At 43.4% G+C, this 22174-nt stretch overlaps 1 protein-coding gene across 17 annotated transcripts in view; it reads left to right on the top strand.

The window, feature by feature from the left end:
* The window catches only part of clocka (clock circadian regulator a), a 181130-nt gene that overhangs the window by 110513 nt on the left and 48443 nt on the right, over positions 1-22174 (top strand). For 14 of the 17 annotated variants that reach the window (XM_060917473.1, XM_060917470.1, XM_060917477.1 and 11 more), the window contains 2 exons: positions 816-907; positions 21618-21677. In XM_060917473.1, coding sequence (XP_060773456.1) covers positions 888-907; positions 21618-21677 — 80 coding nt within the window. In that variant the 5' untranslated portion in view covers positions 816-887. Of the gene's footprint in view, positions 1-815; positions 908-19218; positions 19346-21617; positions 21678-22174 lie in introns of those variants that run through there. The other 3 variants (XM_060917487.1, XM_060917486.1, XM_060917469.1) reach the window with 2 other exon arrangements.

Genomic DNA, 22174 nt, shown 5'->3' with positions numbered 1-22174 from the left:
CAGGCTACGTTTTTCCAGTCTCCAGCTGTCTAGGTTTGATAAGCCTGTGCCCACTCTCGCCTCAGATTTATGTTCTTGGTTGACAGAAGTGGAACCTGACGTGGTCTTCTGCTGTTGTAGCCCATCTGCCTCAAGGTTTGATGTGTTGTGCATTCTGAGATGCTTTTGTGCTCACCACAGTTATACAGAGTGGTTATCTGAGTTACTGTAGCTGTTCTGTCAGCTCGAAACAGTCTGGCCATTCTCTGTCATCAACAAGGCGTTTCAATCCATAGAACTGCTGCTCATTGGATGTTTTTTCTTCATTGCACTATTCTGAGTAAACTCCAGAGACTGTGTGAGAAAATCCCAGGAGATCAGCAGTTATAGAAATACTCAAACCGGTCCATCTGGCACCAACACCCATGCCACAGTCAAAATCCATGATCTCACATTTTTCCCCATTCTGATGGTTGATGTAAACATTACTTGGTGCTCTTGACCTGTATCGGCACGATTTCATGCATTGCACTACTGCCACGTGATTGATTTAGATAATTGCATGATTGTGTAAGTGTATAGGTGTTCCTAATAACGTGCTCTGTGAGCGTATTATCTTGCATCTTCAGGTGGTTTGAGTGTTAGGACCACAAAGCTTCACAACAGCACACCAACACTGCGCGCACACATTGTGTAATCGGTTCACCTGAGATGGATGATGATGATATGAGGTCTGAACAAGCCATAAAGTCATTTTTGTGATATCGTGTGTCACCATCAGATAAACCGTCATGCAATTTCACTTCTGGCTTTTGTGTGTTTTTTCTCTTGTCCAGGTTCCTGTACAAATGTCTACCTCACGCTTAAAGCTCCTCTGTGTCCCATTGCAGCCCTGATCACACTTCAAAATGACCTCTAGCATAGACCGGTAAGTCCTTCACTTCTCGCACAGAAAAATAAGTTGTGCAAGAAAAGAGAGGGGGCGGCACGGTGGTGTAGTGGTTAGCACTGTCACCTCACAGCAAGAAGGTCCCGGGTTCGAGCCCAGCGGCCGGCGAGGGCCTTTCTGTGCGGAGTTTGCATGTTCTCCCCGTGTCCACGTGGGTTTCCTCCGGGTGCTCCGGTTTCCCCTACAGTCCAAAGACATGCAGGTTAGGTTAGCTGGTGACTCTAAATTGACCGTAGGTGTGAATGAGAGTGTGAATGGTGGTTTGTCTCTGTGTCAGCCCTGTGATGACCTGGCGACTTGTCCAGGGTGTACCCCACCTCTCACCCATAGTCAGCTGGGATAGGCTCCAGCTTGCCTGTGACCCTGTAGAACAGGATAAGTGGCTAGAGATAATGGATGGATGGAAGGAAAAGAGAAGGCGATGAAAAACCGTGCATTCACATCAAGTATAGTCCTCTGGCCATTGTTCTTCGCTACACCTGGCATTACCTCGCTTTGTTCCCAGAAAGCTTTGCACATGAGCAGAAATGACACAGTAACCTCCTTCATGTCTGCGACTCCTAACAGCTGTCCTTCTCATTAATGTGGGCCTTTTCTCTGTTACCATAGAAACTGTTGTAGGCAGGCTCTGCAGGCAGGGACTCTTTTTGCCTAGTCAAGCCTGCTGTGCATGGAGAAATTCCAGGGCTGATCCCTTTCCTGCAGCTTTTTATTATAGAAAAGAAAAGACACTCGTTTAAAGGGAAAGGTCCCCCCCCCTTTCCTTTTGTATAAATGGGATTTCGCTTCACTTTTTCTCATTTCCAAAAAAGGGAGAGAAAGAGAAGGTAGATGTCTCATCCACGACATACCCTCACATGTTTGCTAAAGGGCTTGGCCACGTCTAGTGATCCTCACGTTTAGTGTTACGGTGGATTTATGAGATTAAGAGTTCACTTGTTGTTTGCTTTTGGAGACTATAAAAATATCAGACTTTAAAAATGGTGCACGACATACAACAGTTAGTTCCAGTTCACTAGTTTGATTGAACAAAGTGCTGATATTTAGTACATAATTCACTTTGTTTGTATCACTCCTCTGCTTGTCTGTGTTCACTATATAAAATAGTTTGAGACATTGAAACCATTGCTGCACTTATTAAGCTCGGTCAGTCAGTCTGTGCATTGTCATGGCAACATGCAACACTCTATCCAGCTGTGGTCCCTCTGGGAACTACAGTGGTGCTTGAAGCCTTTAGAATTTTCTGTATTTACGTTACATTAATGACATTTAGCAGACGCTCTTGTACAGAGCGACGTACAATATACCCAGAGCAGCCTGGGGAGCAGTTAGGGATTAGGAGCCTTGCTCAAGGGCACTTCAGCCATTCCTGCTGGTCCAGGGACTTGAACCGGCAACCTCTTGGATGCAAAGCTGCTTCTCTAACCATTAGGCCATATTCTATCCCCCATTTCTGCATAAATATCATCTAAACCAACTGAATTTCACACAAGTCCTAAAAAATGGTAAAAGAGAACCCAATTCAACAAATGAGACCAAACATATTTTTTAAAAAGTATAACGGCAGTCTTTCTCGGGCAATATCCGTTGCATACAGTAAATAGGCTACATGTTTCTGAGGCAGCACTACATTCCCAGGAAGAAAGCGGTCTTCTTCCTGCTTATCTTTCCTGAAAGTGCAAAGTACATATAAACAGATGTAAAGTTGGTCGATTTGGATGAGTAGGAAAGTGCTTATTTATCTTATCAGCTCCTCTCTATTACCTTTACTGTTATGCTACACTATCAGACACTAGACACCTAAACGCAAATCATACAAATAGCGCGCATATATATATATGAGAGAGAGAGAGAGAGGGCGGCACGGTGGTGTAGTGGTTAGCGCTGTCGCCTCACAGCAAGAAGGTCTGGGTTCGAGCCCCGGGGCCGGCGAGGGCCTTTCTGTGCAGAGTTTGCATGTTCTCCCCGTGTCCGCGTGGGTTTCCTCCGGGTGCTCCGGTTTCCCCCACAGTCCAAAGACATGCAGGTTAGGTTAACTGGTGACTCTAAATTGACCGTAGGTGTGAGTGTGAATGGTTGTCTGTGCCTATGTGTCAGCCCTGTGATGACCTGGCGACTTGTCCAGGGTGTACCCCGCCTTTTGCCCGTAGTCAGCTGGGATAGGCTCCAGCTTGCCTGCGACCCTGTAGAACAGGATAAAGCGGCTAGAGATAATGAGATGAGATTTTATATATATATTAGGGGCGATTTCTCAGAGACAACAAGGGAAGCCAAGCTTCCCCTAAAATTCTCTCCCCAAACTGCGGTGTCTACAACGTTGAATTCTCATTAAAACAATAACTTGCATAACATATGTGCCCAAGATTGTATTTATGTTCATAACTATCCTGTAACTTATTTGAGTGATGTCTGACGAACTTGCAGTTCGCTATGAGAATCACCTTTGCTGCCAGGCTGTAACCTTTCTTATTTCAATGGGCTCTATGGACTGGCAGCAGTGTTGCCAGATTGGGTGGTTTTAAGTGCATTTTGGCGGGTTTTGAACATATTTTGGGATGGAAAACGTCAGCAGTATCTGGCAACACTGACTGGTAGCCGGGTATCCGTTGCAGTCTACGAGACGGCTCTGAACAGCCAATTTTGGCTAGTTGTTATTGGTTAAAAGCAACAAAATCGTCACTTCCAGGGAAGCCGGGCTTCTCTGGGATTAAACGAGACAGTGGGAGGGACAAGAAGCCGGGCTGATAAAGGATTATTGGAGGTGGTGTTTGAAAGACATGAGGAGGGCGGTACTTCGGCGAGGAACACGGAAGCATGATCAGTCAGTCCCTAGCGGATGTCGAGAAAGTGTAGTCGTGTGCCAAAGTGCTGTCCGAATTTCTTTTCATATAAACGTTTCTTCTCATTGATGTCTCTGTACATTACTCTGTAAATAAATGTAAATATTACTTGTTGTGCTCCGTTAACTTTCATCCATTCTATCAGTTTGATCATTCGCGAATTCACTCGTTTATTTCATTTGTAGTTCAATCTGGTTGTAGGCTAGCTTGAGCCTTATTGGGATCTGCAGTGCTAGCTGCTAACAGAAATTGGTGAAGTCTCTGGAAAGCACAACCAGCTGGTATGACAGAGTCACAGACCATTTTCTGGAAAAGGAGCGGAGGGCAGAATTTGTGTATAAATAGTGTTCATGTTCATGAATCTGAAGTGTGTATATTGTTCAGTAATGTTAAGAGAATGGTGGGCTCTGTGTTATAGGTTATACCTGGGTATAATATTCAAGGTTCTGTGTGTTGCATAGCCTACCTGGTTATGAATTTCCAGACTGTGTTGCAGAAGATGTTCAAGGATGTGTTGCACAGCTGGGTGTTGTGTTAAAGACTCTGTGTTGCATATCAGGGTATGATGTTCAAGGCTCTTCGTTGAATAGCCAGTGATTTTTGGATGTTTGATATTTTTGATTAAGGATATGAGGCACTAGCCTGGCAAGCCAGACTATAACATGAAATGTACAAGCAAAAATACTTTCTGCCACTAGGTAGGGTTGTCTAGTTCACTATGCTAATGGGGCACACCTTTCTATGCTTTGATATCCGGCCTACAGGTTTTACGATGAATGCGTAAAATGGGCTTCCCCTGTTTTAAAAACCAGCAGCCGCCACTGATATATATATATATATATATATATATATATATATATATATATATATATAGAGAGAGAGAGAGAGAGAGAGAGAGAGAGAGAGATAAATAAAATGCACTTTAATATATAAAGTACCAGTCAAAAGTTTGGACACACCTTTGAATTCAGTGTGTGTTTTTTTTTTTTTTTCCCCGCTTAATTTTTATTAGACACTTCATGTCTTAAAGTAACGATGGATTTCGTTTCTCTTTACTTAGTTGATTGGTTCTTCACATAATATGGATTACTGCAGTTGTGGAATAGGGCTATTTACAGATTTTTTAAATTTATTTTTTATTTACTATTTACTGTTTGATATCAAATGCATGAAGAAGACAAGAAATTGCACTAATTAACTTTTGACGAGGTACACCTATTAATTGAAAAGCATTCCAGGTGACTACCTCATGAAGCTGGTTAAGATAATGCTAATAGTGTGCAAAGCGTCGTCAAGGGAAGCGGTGGCTACTTTGAAGAATCTAAAATATGAAACTTTTTTTTTGTTTATTACATAATTCCATATATGTTCCATATGTTATTTGATCATTTTGATGTCTTCAGTATTGTTCTAGAAAATACAGAGAAACATGTGAATGAGTAGGTGTGTCCAAACTTTTGACTGGTACTGTATTTTATACGCAAAATGCATTCAGGTTGTTTTCAGCAGCTATTACTTGTCTGTGCATAGATTAGATTAGTTTAACCCTTTGAGCCTGGGTGAACCTGCAGTTGTGAGGAGCAGGACCTGTCATGCATGTGCAGTGATTATTTGGCAGTACTTTTACACGACGCTCCATTGCTCATCAGTATATTTATGTTGGTTAATGAATATGAACATCATTCAACTTTTTAAAGTGTGACCAATTAATTCTTATCATAATGGCAAGAAATTTGACATTAGTACAATTTTGTTATGACTTCATGAGTGCTGCTGCGTGATGTTAGTAATGACATTTGGTAACCAAGGAGGCTTTATATAATCACCATTAGAGTCCGTTCTAATGGTCATTTCTCATCCAGTGACTGGAGTTTGAAGCTTAGGCTTTTGATGACTCCTCAAAGTCATTGCACTGTATTATCATGCTTAGGAGCCCTGCTGTCTAGTTCTCACTCACTTTCACTTCGCACAAACACCATCAGGGTTAATGATCAACTTCCCCGAGCCTTCATTGCAGGAGGAGGTGAGTAATAGGAGCTGCTAATGATTACTGTAGTCTGTAATGCATTTATTATTGACTGAGTTGTTTACCACATGCTACATCTAATAAAAAAAAAAATGGCAAAATGTGTTAACACACTGCATCAAGTGTAATCGGACATGACCTTGACATTTGACCAAATCCTGAGATAGACTTCTTAAAAACAAACAAACAAAACAACTTGACACTGTAAGAAAAGCATTGCAACTTGTATGTACTAATAAAGGTGCCTTTGGTTAATAGCATGTGTATGTATAACTTGGAATTTGATCACAGAAACATCCATCCATCCATCCATCCATTCATCCATCCATTATCTCTAGCTGCTTTATCCTGTCCTACAGGGTCGCAGGCAAGCTTGAGCCTATCCCAGCTGACTATGGGCGAGAGGCGGGGTACACCCTGGACAAGTCGCCAGGCCAGGTCATTGCAGTGCTGACACAGACAACCATTCACACTCACATTCACACCTACGGTCAATTTAGAGTCACCAGTTAACCTAACCTGCATGTCTTTGGGGGAAACCGGAGCACCCGGAGGAAACCCACGCGGACACGGGGAGAACATGCAAACTCCACACAGAAAGGCCCTCATCAGCCACGGGGCTCGAACCCAGGACCTTCTTGCTGTGAGTCGACAGTGCTAACCACTACACCACCGTGCCGCCCATCACAGAAACAGTGGGGCCTCATTTATCAAGTTGGATATGAAGGAATTTATTTATAAATATTTGCAAAAGCATTTACACAAGAAATTTGGTCTTCATTAAAATAATGTATTTTTTTAAATTGTATCGTGCGTGTGTGTGTGCACGCAAATTTACTCTTAAAGGTCCCATGGCATGAAATTTTCACTTTCTGAGGTTTTTTAACGTTAAAATGAGTTCCTCTGACCTTCTTAAGTCACCCCAGTGGCTAGAAATTTCATAATGTGTAAACCAAACTATGTCCAACATTTGAGAATGGCGCGTCAAAACGGCGCATTGATAAGCTCTTCCCTTTACTACGTCAGCAAGGGAGATGATCCCCACGCCCCCCCTCTGGATTCCCACCCACTGTATGGATTGCCCCGCCCAGTTGTAGTGAGGAGACCATACAGGACACAACAACATGGCATCACCTAAGCGAGCGAAACATGGAAATTGCGCTGTACATGGATGTGACAACACAGAAAAGAGTCTGTTTTTACTGCCGGCGGGAGAGCCCCTGAAGACGCAGTGGCTTAATTTTATTTACTTCAATAATACGCCGTCGAGTCTACCTAAGACGGTGTATGTTTGTCGGAAGCATTTTCCTGAGGAATGTTTCCACAACATGGGACAGTACAGGGCAGGTTTTGCACATCAACTGTCACTGAAGCCTGGGTCCGTACCAAGCATCCCTGCCGCATCAGCCACAAACACCGAACAAGTAAGTGTATAACTGGTCGTTTTGCCGTGTTTTAAAATCGGTGCGTTAGCCTAGCAATGGCTACATTAGCTGTGCAGCTAACCGCTTCCTGCAGTTAGCCAGGTAATCTGCGCTACAAAACTAAAGAGCATGCAGCATGCTCTGTTAAACTGAGTTTAGTCTGGAAATTGACTGTAACTTATGAGCTTATGTTTGACTGTTGCTCCGCAATGCATGTCTTCTGTTGGATAAGCGATATGTTGCTGTAGTTGCTGCTTCTATCCTCTTTGGTTATGGAGTGCGTGTTCAAGCCTAGGGTATTATACGTTCGTAAATTACCACTCCGAACACTCTCACTCTCTGTTCTCTGTGTCACGTTGAGTTTACGAAAGGAGTCCGAGGGAGAACGGGGTTTTGTCTTAGCAGCGTGGCTACAGGCGCCGATAGCAGCGAGTATGTGTGTGCGTGCAGCTTGGTCAAGCCCCTCCCCCTCCCCCCATGGCCCGCCCCCACCCTCTACCCTTCCCCGCCTCCTGCTTCTCATTAGCAAAACGACGCACTGGGAAAAGCGCTGAAATTGGGCTTTCTCCCAGGAGGCTATATTTACGTGCCGAGGGTTCATTTCGAGAAAGGCTGCGGATATAACATCTGGAAACCTCCACGAGCCCGTTTAAAGCATCAACAAACCACCATGCCATGGGACCTTTAAGAAGACTGACTAATATAAATCGCAAATTGGTTGACTTCATATAATTTGCACAGATTACTGCACTTTTATGGAATATGCTGTCAAGTTTAAATAGATTATGTATTGTATGTACTTATTCAGAGTAACTTAGAAGTGGAGAAGTGATTTGGAGTCTCTAGCAGAAACACATCCTTATGCTAGTTCACTAGGCCAGGGACTAAGACCATCATTGTGAACATTTTCTCAAACCTAGTGGCTTTATATTATTGGCATTAAAGCTAGACGGCCTTTTGATTTCATAAAATCAGTGAAATTTAGTTCCCTCTGAAATTTGGTCATTGCGATTTTGTTTATTTCTGTAATATCTATTTTAAAAAAAAAACCCAAACAGGCCATTCTGTGGCTTGGAAGTTACTTAATTTGAGGGGATTCCCTATCAAATAATGTGCATGAAATCGCTCACTTCGCGCAGTCAAGCGGACAGAGGAAGTCCGTGTGTGCGTACGAAGGTTTACCTTCTTCTTTTGGGTTTTATGGCAGCTGGCATCCACAGTGTTGCATTACTGCCATCTACAGGTTTACTTTGACCGTGCACTGATAGTTACATCATTCTGTCGCTAAACGAACAGCTGATCACATCGAGGTGCTCGCTGACCGCCGATATTTATTAGTTTGGTCTGCGTTTCCTTTCCTTCGCAACATGACGTCTTTTCTTCTCACTTTCCGTTACTGTAGTCGGTCTTTCACGTTTCATTCGCACACTCACGTCCTCCATTTTTCTCTCCTGTTTCAAATTTGTATCCCACATTGCCTTGTGTGAACAGGGAAAGCCCACCACGTGATGCATGATGAATTGCGCCATGGTGAAGCAGGAAAAAAACAGCGGAGAATTTAGGGCCACGTGGCCCTAAATTCATTGATTGTCCTGCTTAAAAAAAAAAAAAGAATAAACTTGGAAGTCTGTGATTTGAATTCAGTAGCTTTCAGTCCATTAAACAAAAATAATTGGGTGTTGGGGAAAATTCTTTTTATGACCTACACTTAGAATCTGAAAGGCAGTATAGCTCATCTCATCTCATTATCTCTAGCCGCTTTATCCTGTTCTACAGGGTCGCAGGCAAGCTGGAGCCTATCCCAGCTGACTACGGGCGAAAGGCGGGGTACACCCTGGACAAGTCGCCAGGTCATCACAGGGCTGACACATAGACACAGATAACCATTCACACTCACATTCACACCTACGGTCAATTTAGAGTCACCAGTTAACCTAACCTGCATGTCTTTGGACTGTGGGGGAAACCGGAGCACCCGGAGGAAACCCACGCGGACACGGGGAGAACATGCAAACTCCACACAGAAAGGCCCTCGCCGGCCCCGGGGCTCGAACCCAGACCTTCTTGCTGTGAGGCGACAGCGCTAACCACTACACCACCGTGCCGCCGGCAGTATAGCTGTAATTGTAAAATGTGAAAAATAAAGAACGTGAGCCAGCACAAACCCAAACACTTGTTCCATTCAAGTGAATGAGCAGCAAGGGCAAAGCAGTACGTGTGTGATTTGACAATTGTTTGTCCAACTGATTTCAGTCTCTTTAAGGCTGATCTTTTGTAAATGTCTCATCTCATCTCATTATCTCTAGCCGCTTTATCCTTCTACAGGGTCGCGGGCAAGCTGGAGCCTATCCCAGCTGACTACGGGCGAAAGGCGGGGTACACCCTGGACAAGTCGCCAGATCATCACAGGGCTGACACACAGACAACCATTCACACTCACATTCACACCTACGCTCAATTTAGACCCACCAGTTAACCTAACCTGCATGTCTTTGGACTGTGGGGGAAACCGGAGCACCCGGAGGAAACCCACAGGGAGAACATGCAAACTCCGCACAGAAAGGCCCTCGCCGGCCACGGGGCTCGAACCCAGACCTTCTTGCTGTGAAGCGACAGCGCTAACCACTACACCACCGTGCCGCCGGCAGTATAGCTGTAATTGTAAAATGTGAAAAATAAAGAACGTGAGCCAGCACAAACCCAAACACTTGTTCCATTCAAGTGAATGAGCAGCATGGGCAAAGCAGTACGTGTGTGATTTGACAATTGTTTGTCCAACTGATTTCAGTCTCTTTAAGGCTGATCTTTTGTAAATGTGCTTATAGTTATTTAAAAGGGCATGTAACTTTCATTATGCATATATCCAGCTCCCCCCCCCCCCCCCCCCCCCCCCCATTCCAGCACGATGGAAAACCTTATTTGCTTTTGTATTGTGGTTTCTACCTTGTGTCACTCTGCTTGGTTGATAGGTGTGCAAACGCATTTCAGGATTGGTTTTTTTTTTTTGGAGAGCACTTTTCACAATAGATATCGTCACAAAGCAGCTGTACAGAAATCCAGATGGAGGTTGAGTTCCCTAATAAGCAAGCCACAGGGGTGTGGTGAGTAAAATCTCTTCGAGATGACCTGAGGAAGAAACCAGATGCAAAAGGAAACTCATCCTCTTCTGGATGACAGCAGATAGTGGGAGGGAGGAGGGGTGAAGTGTGAAGGTTTAAACTTCAGGCATGTTTGCATGTTTAAACTGTTTTGTCCAATAGGGTTTTCATACCACGCTAAAACGGCAAGAGAAGAAAGACCCCAAACTTCCCCCCCCCCCCCCCCCCCCCAAATTAAAAAACCTCCAAAAAAAACTAGCAAACATTATTCCCTGAGATGTTTTTTTAATATAAAATAAATTAAAAGGGGTATAATATGTGTCCTTTTAAATTAGGATTTAAAACAGCTTTATAAACATTAGAGCACATTTACTTCCTGGAGCAGGAACATTTTTAAACCAAAGGCCTGTTTTTGCCTTGATCATTAAATACACTGGAACATTTTAATTTTATTGTTGACTGGAGACACGACCCAAACAGCACTAAAACTTTTACTGTACAAATTTGTTATTGTATGAATGTTTAAATCAGACAATGAGGGGTGGGGGTGTGGTGTGTTAGTACAGCTCGTTCCTGTGAATGCACGCACAACGCACTTCTAAATACGACCGTCTCGTTAGAGATCTGCTGTAAACCCTGTTCATGTTGGCACTCATTCATGTACCCATTTGAGATCAAGCATCTGCCATCTAATTTGTAGTAATGTTTTTCTTCCACTAATGCAGCAAAGCAACACATTGAGTTTGAATAGAGTAATTTTTTTTCTGTTTATCAGCTTTCTCATGCTAAGAAGACTGCACGTCATTTATCATTTCAGTTTGATGAATGTTGATTTTTATTTTTTGGTTTTCTTTTTCTTTTTTTTAGTGCTGTCAAAAATGTCGCGTTATTATCGCGTTAACTTGACTCAATTTTAACGGCGATCATTTTTTTATCGCGAGATTAATGCTCTGTGACATGATGTAGGTTTTTCATAAGCTTTTGAAACTGCCAGGAACTTGGAACAGAACAGAGACTTTGCTTAGAAAAACGATAGCAGCTAGACTGTAATGTCACGCCCCGCACAGCCAGAGTCCTCTGCCCTCCCCCCAAAGAACCAGCGCGGGCAGGGCGCGCTAGCCCCGCGCCTCGGGACGAAGAGCCACGGTGCTCGGCTTAGGTTTCGTTTTCCCATTGGCGGCTCCAGCCCGACTTTGCAGTGGCTGTGACAAGACGTGTTATACGGAGCTGTAGTAACTCGTCCCCTCACTTTTAATTACCCGATCGCACGCCTTAACGCAAAGCGTGCGCATGGGTTATAACTCGTGCGCGCGCATTAATATCTCGTGCACACGCCTTATAAGTCGTTCCCACGCTTTATTTTTTTATTCACCATGTCCCCTCTACGGCTCCGTAGTGTTATGCTCTGCAATAAAAAAAAAACAAAAAACATTGGTACAAAGCAAGCCCATTCACTTTATGCTGATAAGAGAATTACAATGGTTTTTCATGTGACAAAAATGTGCGATTAAATTGCGATTAATTGCGAGTTAACTATGACAGTCGCGATTAAATATTTTAATCGCTTGACAGCACTACTTTTTTTTTTTTTTTTCCATGACCAAAGACTAGTAATGGCAGTTCACACAAACATGCTTCAAATTTACATTTGCTCTCTGGCTAGGGTGCAGTTTTGGGGGAAAAACTAGCACCAGCATTTCAAAATTTTATTTCTTGTCTTCTAGGATGCATCAGTGATTAACATTCCCTACCCTTGTGACTGCATATATTTCCTGTTTAGTTTCACTGTAATTGCAGAGAAATTCATAATAGTTATTGAATGATTTCATAGTTGTAACTATAGTTAGCTGGGACTTGTAGAGGTAAAATAAAGCGCTTTTTTTTTTAAAAACATTTTTTCTTTTTTTTTTTGGAAACGACCCAAAACTCTGACTGTATACCTGTCAGTAATGGAGAACCTTACTCCATTAACAGAGATGCCTACTAGTACGGATTGGCCGTATTTTGTACGGAAAAGTTACGTAAATACGATGTTACGGCAAACAGTGTTATTCTGTACGGAATTATTATAAAGTCTTAAAAAAATTCCAGTGAGTTGTTTTTAAATGTCCAAGCGACTTTTTCAATCCATGCGCGATTCACGGCTATTTATTTTTACGACAACCGCACATGCTGTGTGTGACGTGCACAGATACCGCACATTTGTTCGCGCTATTTTCACTCGACATCACACACGCATGGTGCTGCTTCTCAATAGTGGAAATGAAACGCTCAGTATCAGGACAAGTGAAACACAGGTCTCAGGTGTTCCTCCCACGATATACGGTAGAATGGCCGTGCATTACACCCAGTCAAAAGGGCAATGGATACGCGCACTGCAAACTGTGTAGAACTGACATTAACATCACTCATGGTGGTCGCGATGACTGCAGGCGGCATGTCAACTCCAAAAAAAAACCAACATATGGAGTATGCTGAAATGGCGAGTCAGGCGGAAAGTAAATCTGGGGGTATCCAGCAGTTTTTTTACGAAATCTGTGGATGAAAAGACACGAAACGTGACACGTGCTGAAGCGGTGATGGTTGACCTGTGCTTGGAGTTGAACTTGCTGATTAGTGCCATGAAATGTGAGTTAAACTTGTTCAGTTTCTTTTTACATGTATGATTTTTATTCACTGAAATATCAAACACTGGCTTTACTTCTTTAATTCAAAGTCTTTTCAGTGTTGCAAGTACAAATGTCCATGTAGTATGATCAAAAACAGAATCTCATGATTAGTGTTGTTGGGATTGTGGCAAAAAATTGATCATTCCACTGTTTTAAATACAATTATAAATGTCATTTTATTCAATGTCTCTTCTGAAGCATTATGCTGAAGTATTTATATATTGGGACATTAAGATAACAATGTCGGACTCTCTTTGGCATGAAATAAGAATTTTTTAAAAAAATGTTATTAGAATCCGTTAACAAGTAGAACATTTTGCCAGGCAATATAATATAATACTTTTGAGGAGTTACATTCAATACCAATGATTGGTAGTCAACCGTAATGTCTGCAAACAAGGAACACTATTGTATTTATAAAAATGTGAGAAATTAGCCTAGTAAACTAGACCCACCTGCCTAGCAGCCAAAAAATATTTTTGCCTAGCGAATGGGTCTAGCCTCACACCATATAAACAAAAACACCCCGGGCATCAAATCGTGCCCGCCAATCACAATGCAAGGTTTTTGTTTGGATTCTTTGGGCAGACTTTTGCAGGAGTGACGACAAGGCTGTGCGACGCTAGAGAAAGCACAGCAGGAAAGATGGCTACGGCTAGTGAACAGCGCGCGTTTGACTCCGCTTTGGAATCAGTTTTAGAAGAATTAGACTTGGAGTTTTCGTTGAAACATGAGCAGGAAGAGGCTCTCCGCTCATTCCTTTTCAAGAAGGACGTTTTCGCTGTTTTGCCGACCGGCTATGGCAAAAGTCTGATCTACCAGCTGGCTCCGCTCGTAGCCAAAAGGATGGGGCTAGTTTGTGCAGTACGAAGAATTAATAAACAGCTTTGAAACATTACTTTTTGATTGTTTCTTATTTTCCCGTTATTTTAAATGTAAGGGAAATTATTTCACCAAACACCACTAAATAAAAACTCTCAAAAACAGTTTAAGCAAACCCTTGAAAAACACTTGGAAAAAAAATGAGTGTATGTGGTACGGACTCCAAACTTGTGGTTATTATCTCCAAACTTCTTAATATCTAGAACCTGTTTATTAATTAATACACATTTTGAAAAATTATTTCAAGGTCTCCCCCACTGCTTTCTGTCGCTCTGACTACGTCACAGTCACTGTTGCGCTGATTGGTCAGAGCGTTGGCCTATACGCACAGAGACAGTTTGAAAGACAGCGGTTTGTTCCTCCTACCCGCTTCGGAAATGTCTACGGATCGAGGCCAGACTAAATATTCACATTTAGTCTGGCTTGCCAGGCTAGTGAGAAATTGTATGCTCTAGAAATTTGTTGAGTGGAAATTCAATTGAGATGGCTGCTCGTGTTTTGTTTATTCAATTCACATAAAACAGTACTTTTTAATAATTTAAATGTTAAACATTGGTATATACACCGCTTTATAATGGAAATGCGCATAAATTGTTACTGAAAGTCATTCCAAAATACTGAAAAATGTTTTCAAGAATACTGAAATTCAAAATTTGGGGTAGGCATCTCTGCATTAAGATCTGTATGGCAACTTTAAAATTTCAGTTTTTCTTCCTACTCGTTTGCTTTGATGCAAAAACACTTGGACAATCTCTGCCTTGGTTCTATAAAAGTGCACGTTCAGTGAAGCCTGCATCCACATACACGCTGACTCATGCTCAGCTTACTACTCGTCTTTTCCAGAGCTGTTTCGGAATAAAGTGGTGCAGGACAGAGATTATATACTTTCAGATAAATTGGTCCTGCATGAAGGAATAACGTGTTCTCGTTTTGAAGTGACACCTGGCTAAAACAACTAAAGATAAAATGGTGTAGGGGGCGTCGTGGCTCAGTTGGATAAGGCGCCATACCATAAATCCGGGGACCCGGGTTTGATTCTGGCCCGAGGTCATTTCCCGATCCCTCCCTGTCTCTCTCCTGTTCATTTCCTGTCTCTACACTGTCCTATCCAATAAAGGTGGAAAAAGCCCCCCAAAAAAAATCTTTTAAGATAAAATGGTGGCCTCAACATTAGAAATATATCTTGCGGCGTGCTGGCATGTTACCTGTGGCACACGTTTTATATCTAAAAAAAAATCCTTTATGCATGTCTGGTCATGAACCATTGTGAGTGATGATTATTGTGCGCTCTGAGATTAAACCAAGTTCATGTGTACAGAGTCCAGCAGCGGCTCATGTCTACAGATCTCGGTGGAGAAGTAGAATATCGAATTGAGCCTAGCAGCTCAATTTGAAAGGTTTTAGACATACCGTACTTCAACTGTGTTTGTTTCCTGTTGCCAGTGAGGCGCACACAGGATAGGTGATATCATTAATCAGGGTTGCCAGGTTGTAGCCTAGCTACATCTAAAAGCCAAGGAAAAAGTTTTGAAACTAGTCTGAAAAAATTGGCCATTGGAAAATGAAGACTCATTTAGACATGCTGTATGTAGTTAGAAGTTTGAAGAACTAATTATTTTGGTACAAAACAAGATCTTGGTGGCCACTGGGGGGGGGGGGGGGGGGGGTGTCTCCTACCCCCCCCCCCCCCCCCCCCAAGCCAAATCTAATCTGGCGTTCTCATTAACTGTCCCCTCCTCTGAGCACGGAGAAGCATATTTCTTGTGACAATGGGCCGCTATTACCTCTTGTTGCAGTTCCTGTTTATGACCACTAGATACAATAACTCAACATTGTCATTCTTCTGCATACCTAGTGTACAGAAGAATGAAATGTCGTTTTCTTACGAAGCAAGGTGCATCGACGGTGCAAACAGCAAATATCAAGATAAAATGGTACACAATAAATAGTGCTGGTAAAGAGCTGTGCAAATATCACATAACATGACCTAATCTAAAATGGCATAAAACAGTATGACAACTCAGCCGAACATAACATGAAATGACACAAGCTTTTAGCAATTGCTCTTATCCAGATGTACAAGAAGAAGAAGCCTTTATTTGTTACACGTACACTCAAGTATACAATGAAATTTAACCTATCTGAAGCAGTGAACAACACACACCCAGAGCAGTGGGCAGCTACGGGGTTCGGTGCCTTGCTCAAGGGCACTTCAGCCCAACCTCAGGCAATGGCTGTCCCATTGTCCCATAACTGTCTTTGGACTGTGGGGGAAACCGGAGCACCCAGAGTAAACCCACGCAGTCACTGGGAGAACATGCAAACTCCACACAGAAGGGCTCCCGTTGGCTGCTGGACTTGAACCCAGAACCTTCTTGCTGTGAGGCAACAGTGCTAACCACTACACCACTGCGCTGCCCAACATACCCAGAGCAGCTTGTGGAGCAGTTGGGTGTTGGGTGCCTTGCTCAAAGGCACTTCAGCCATTCCTGCTGATCCAGGGAATTGAGCCAGCAGAGAACCCAGAACTGCTTCTCTAACCATTAGGCCATGGCTTCCCCCCACAACATAACATACAATTAATTGCCAAAAAAACATGCAGACAAAAGACAGTGTGACACAAACCGCAGCAGAACTATGGAAGCAGGTGTGATGAGGTAGAGAAAATGCCAGTGCACAGTTTAAAGTGACCGTGTGCGGTTTGTGTATTGAATGTCCCTTATCCCTTTTAGAGTGATGGTGCACAGATGCTTGGGATGTCTATTGTGTGTGTGGTGTGGGATGGGGGAGGCAGGTTGTTATGGGAGTGATATGTTGGGTGGTGCCAGGGTGTTCAGGGCTCTGACAACTTGGGGGAAGAAGCTGTTACAGAATCTTGCAGTGCGGATCCTGATGCTTCAGAACATCCTGCCTGATGGCAAAGGGTCAAACAGTCTGTGGGAGGAGTGAGAGGGCTCCTTCACAATGGCAGAGGCTCTGCATACATAATGTGCCTGGAAGATGTGCTGAATGGAGGGGAAAGAGACCCCTGTGATTCTCTCAGCTGTCCTCACTATGGTACAGTCTTGCGTTCCAGTGTTTTGCAGTTCCCAAATCACACAGTGATGCAGCTGCCTAGGACGCTCTTCACAGTTCCTCCATAGAAGGTGGTGAGGACGGGTAATGGAAGGCTGGCTCTCGTCAGTCTCTGCAGGAAGTGTAGATGATGTGCCTTTTTCAGGGGGCAACCATGACCTAAATGTTAGAGCCCTGGGCCCAAGGGGTCAGTGGTTCAATTCCCTTGGACTAGCAGGAAAAATATGGAGGGAGTGAATGAACACCACTTTTGCCTGAACCGCAATTGAGCAAGGTACCTCCCCCCAAAAAAAAACAAAACAACAAAAAAACCCTGCTCCCCGGACACTATAGATATAGCTGCTGCGCTGATGAACCTCTCATACGTTTGTATGGGAGAACAGCATGTTTTGTTTGGCCTTTAAAGACATTTAATTGTTTTAATCAGGGCTTTGAACCGGTTCAAGGAACGAAAACGAAAACCGGGAAGTTTTCTATTTCACATGGAACAGAAACGAAACCAGAAACTTTATTATTTTTTATGTTCCGGAACAGAAACGCTTATTAAAAATAATGGTAACCGGTTAATACCGGTTTTTATTTCGTTCCTCAAAGTTTCCGTAGCCTACAAATAAAAAAAGTCATTCTTCTCCTGCGCAAGTTTCTATGACCTGCTGGGGTTCACTTCCTGTGTGACGTTCGCTGACTGAATGGAGAGAGCGGGAAGGTGGACTACTATCACGTCTCCATGTGATAGTGAGTAAGTGCATTACTGAGTGTCTGAGCAAAGAAGAGCCTGAACGTTGCAACCTCCCTATTGGTTGTTTGTAAAAATGTATCAATTGTTGCCCTTCCCACGGGAATCATCGCGGGCTCGAGAGACGAGACCTGACGAGTTAGTTCGTTGGTAGCAGAACAAAATGTCTGGACACAAATCGGGTTTTCAGAAAAGGAAAGAAAATAAACGGAGGGTCGAAAATACAAAAAAGGAGGCAGAAAATGCAAAACGAGTTTTAAGGTAGGACAAATGGTTACTTTTTAAGGCAGCCCGCTGTGGCTGCAGGCTTTCAGTTGTGTCATTGAATGGTTACTTTTCTGAGGCAGCCCGCCGTGGCTGCCTGCAGGCTTATTTATTATAGCCCATTTAGTTAACATAGTTGATATAAAATGTTTATAGTTATGTGATGGTTGTCCTGATTTAGACTTTTTTTTTGGGGGGGGGATTGCGCGATGTTGCACCCGGGTCCAGATTAGGGCAGAACCGGCCCTGGCTACATTTCAGGTGTAGTTTGTTTTATGTATGTATGTATGTATGTATGTATGTATGTATGTATTTGCATAGATGTGTACTTGGTCTTCCAATATGGCGCCTAACAAAATCTCGCGGCGCGGTGACGTCATGCGGTAGCCCTCTATAGGGCCTGACTAGCCTTTGGTAACCCACTAAACGAATTATCTTTCATTTTTGGCACTTTTTCTGTTTGTGTAGATGGGAAGACATACTGAGAATCCAAATCGCCAACATTTGAAATAATAATTGTTTTGAATTATTTCGTGTCTTATTTAATGAAGGCTGTAATAGAATTAGCCTACATTTGGCTTAAGCTGGATGAGACAGAGACATAATTTTATAGCCATTTGTTAAACAGCTGACAGGGAACGTAATTAACCGTTCCGGGAACGAAATTTTTTTGTTCTAACCGGTTCGGGAACGTCTATTTAATGGTGGAACCCAAAACCGGAAACGTTAAAATTCCGTTTCTGTTCGGAACGAACCAATAGGAAAAAAATTCCGGTTCAAAGCCCTGGTTTCAATCTACATAAAACTAGTGTCGATTCAAGAATAAATAATGTTTACGGAATATATTGTTAATTTTGTGTGGCGTTGTGGTACTTTGTGTTTTTTAAACGTTGTGTAATGCAATATGCTACATATAGCTGCCTACTGCTTTGAGTATGTTCATTGCTACAGATGGGTTAATGCAGAGGCAAAATTTTTGCTGTGCTCGAGTATATATGTGACAAAATAAAGGCTTCTCTCTCTATACAGTGCTGAGCTGAAGTCGATGAACAGTATTTTAACATGTGTCCTTTGTGTCCAGGTGTGATAGAACAGAGTGCAGGGTGTAGGAGATAGCGTCATCAGTGGAGCAGTTGGGGTGGTATGCAAATTGCAGTGGTCCATTGAGGTGGGGAGAATGGAGTGAATGTGTCCCATAACCAGACTCTCGAAGCACTTCATCATGATGGGAGTCAGCGTTACTGGTTGGTAATCACTGAGACATGTCATCGTTGACTTCTTCAGCACTGGAATGATGGTGTCTTTTTGAAGCTCATGGGAACCACAGCCTGGCTCAGGAAGATGTTCGATGTCTGTGAGGACACCTGCCAGCTGGTCAGCGCAGTCCCTGAGCACCTTCCCTGGTATGTTGTCTGGGCCTGCGGCTTTGCATGGGTTGACTCTGGATAGTGTCCTCCTCATGTCAACTGATGTCAGGCAGAGCACCTGCTCCTCGGGGTAGGCAGGGACTTGTATGCCTGTGTGTTGGTCAGAACTTCAAACCGTGCGTGGAAGTCATTTAACATGTCAGGAAGGTGACTGTCACTGTAGTCGGCATGTGGTGTGATTTTTATAATCTATTAGGGCCTGGATGCCCTGCCACATGCGTCTGGGGTCCTTAGTATCACAGAAGTGGTTGTTAATCTTCTGCGCATACTAGTGTTTTGCTTTCCTGATAGCCTTGGAAAGCTGAGCCCTTGCCAACCTGAGAGGCCCTTCCTCTCCCAACTTGAAGGCAGCGCGTCTTGCTCTGAGTAGGGCATGGACCTCAGCTATGACTTCTGGTTGACGTGTGCAGTTATGGTCTTTCCAACAGTGACATCCTTGATGCACTTCTCTATGTACCCAGTCACGGAGTCTGTGTATTCTTCTAGGCAGATGTGCTGGTCATACAGTAGGTGTCAGCTTCCCTGAACACGTTCCAGTCCATGCTCTCAAAGCAGTCCTGTAGGGCTGAAGTGGCTCCTTCTGGCCAGACTCTGAGGGTCCTTTGTACGGGCCTGGAGCGTTTCAGCAGTGACCTATATGCTGGGAAAAGCAGGACACAAACAAAGATGGTCCGACATGCCCCTTTTCCATCAAAGCAGTTCCAGGGCTGGTTCGGGGCCAGTGCTTAGTTTGGAACCGGGTTTTCTGTTTCCACTGACAAAGAACTGGCTCTGAGGCCAGAAAAACTGGTTCCAGGCTAGCACCAACTCTCTGCTGGGCCAGAGGAAAGAACCGCTTACGTCAGCGGGGGGGCGGAGTTGTTAAGACCGACAACAATAACAAGACCGCGAAAGATCGCCATTTTTAAGCGACGAGAAGCCGCAGCTGTACAAACGCGAAGTCATCCGTTGTTGTTGCTGCTGCTTCTTCCGCATTGTTTTTGCTTCGATATTCACGCCAAGGTTTATGCAAACGTAGCGACGTAACTGACGTATACAGCGACGTAATGACGTATACAACGACGTAACTGACGTATACAGCGACGTAATGACGTGTCTTCTCTTAGCACTGCGAGCAATGGAAAAGCAAGCTGGTTCTCAGCTGGCTCGCAAGTTGAACGAGTTGTGAACCAGCACCAGCACTGGCCCCGAACCAGCCCTGGAACTGATTTGGTGGAAAAGGGGTACGAGTGTCCCAGGTGGGGGCGGGATATGGCCTTGTGTGAGTCACAGATGTTGGTGTAAAAGAAGTTCAGTATATTGTCTCCCCTTGTGGCAAAGTTGACATGTTGGTAAAACTTTGGTGCTATGGTTTTCAGGTTGGCATGGTTGAAATCCCTGGCAACGATGAAAAACCTGTCAGGGTGGTCAGTTTGTTGTTCACTGACAAACAATAACAATTGATGTATGCTTCCGTATGATTGCACACTGAGCAAATTGATGGAAAAAAGAAAGAGGTCATTAGAATTTCCATTGAATTTAAATTGTATGGAGTTCCCTACCTGCCCCTATGGACGAGCCACCATTGCCAGAGACACCCCCCCACACCCGGCCCTGGTACCAGCTGAGTCAGAGAACATACCGACTGCTGCTAAATATAGGCAGAAATTCACAGCACTCCTCTGTGGCTTGACTTGAGCTGCAGTTTTGCTCTGTGTTTGACTCCCACTGCTGACCTAAAACCATTACTGTAGCTGCTGAAATTATTTTTAACTGATGCTACTGTATACCTAGAACAGGCTTTAAATTCAGGAAGGAATTTTTTTGCCTTCTTTCAAAGCTAACATAAGTTAGTGTTGGAATAAAAATTTCAGTAATAAATTCATATTCTGAAGTTGAGGAGGAAACTGTCTTTTATTTACTAGGTGGAGGTGTGTGGTGGAAAGGAAGCAAGACAACCTTATGCCATATATATATGCGCGCTATCAGAAACCGGCTTTTTGTTAGTTTATATTTAGTGCTGTTTCGTTGTTTATATATAATAAAAATATTAGTTCATGTTTCTGGTTGTCCACAATATAGATGACCAGATTCTTCAGTGTCGGTCATTAAAAGAGAAGATCATTGCATTTTGATGGAAGGTTAGGAAAACGCAATGACTACTGATGACGTTTGATTCCATCAGCATGCACGTGCAAGCAGTAAAAATTATTCACGGATATTACTTGTCATGCTATCCAGATGTCATTTTTGTACTCTTTGGTTTTAGGGATGACAGCAGTATCTTTGATGGTCTGATGGAAGAAGATGAAAAGGACAAAGCAAAACGGTAAGATAGGAATGTTGAAGGGCACTGTGACCTTTATCGGATACTTTTAAAGGAATACTCCGGAGCGAAATGCTTTTTAGGTCTATTTTCGCATTATTGGGAGTACATACGTTGAGTTGCTACCACGATCGCATCAATCGGTTGTGTTTTGAGAAAATTCGTTTTTTTTTTATTTCAACCGGAAAGCGCTAACACGGCAGTGCCCGGGGCATGTCTTTTTGCCGATACAAAACGCTAGTTTTAAAACCATTGCAAAGCTCAAAACAATATGACGGCTCTGTGGAAGTGAGTAGAGGGTTCCTACAAACAAAACGAAGTGTCCCTGGCTCTGCAAGTGCACGGACAGAGTGTGTAGAAGAGTAAATACAAAGCCAGTGACCTTACCTGAAGTTGGTCTTGTCCAGACGCCATCTTCAGTGGACAGTCCGTAAAAGTCGAGTGCCGAGTGCAGAGCCCATCCCGCTGGAAATACCGTAGTTCATGCATTCATGTTAATG

Source organism: Neoarius graeffei, chromosome 3 (assembly GCF_027579695.1).
Source record: "Neoarius graeffei isolate fNeoGra1 chromosome 3, fNeoGra1.pri, whole genome shotgun sequence".
NCBI lineage: Eukaryota > Metazoa > Chordata > Actinopteri > Siluriformes > Ariidae > Neoarius > Neoarius graeffei.
Note: the sequence above shows the minus strand (reverse complement) of the source record. Positions and strands in the feature narration are given on the sequence as shown.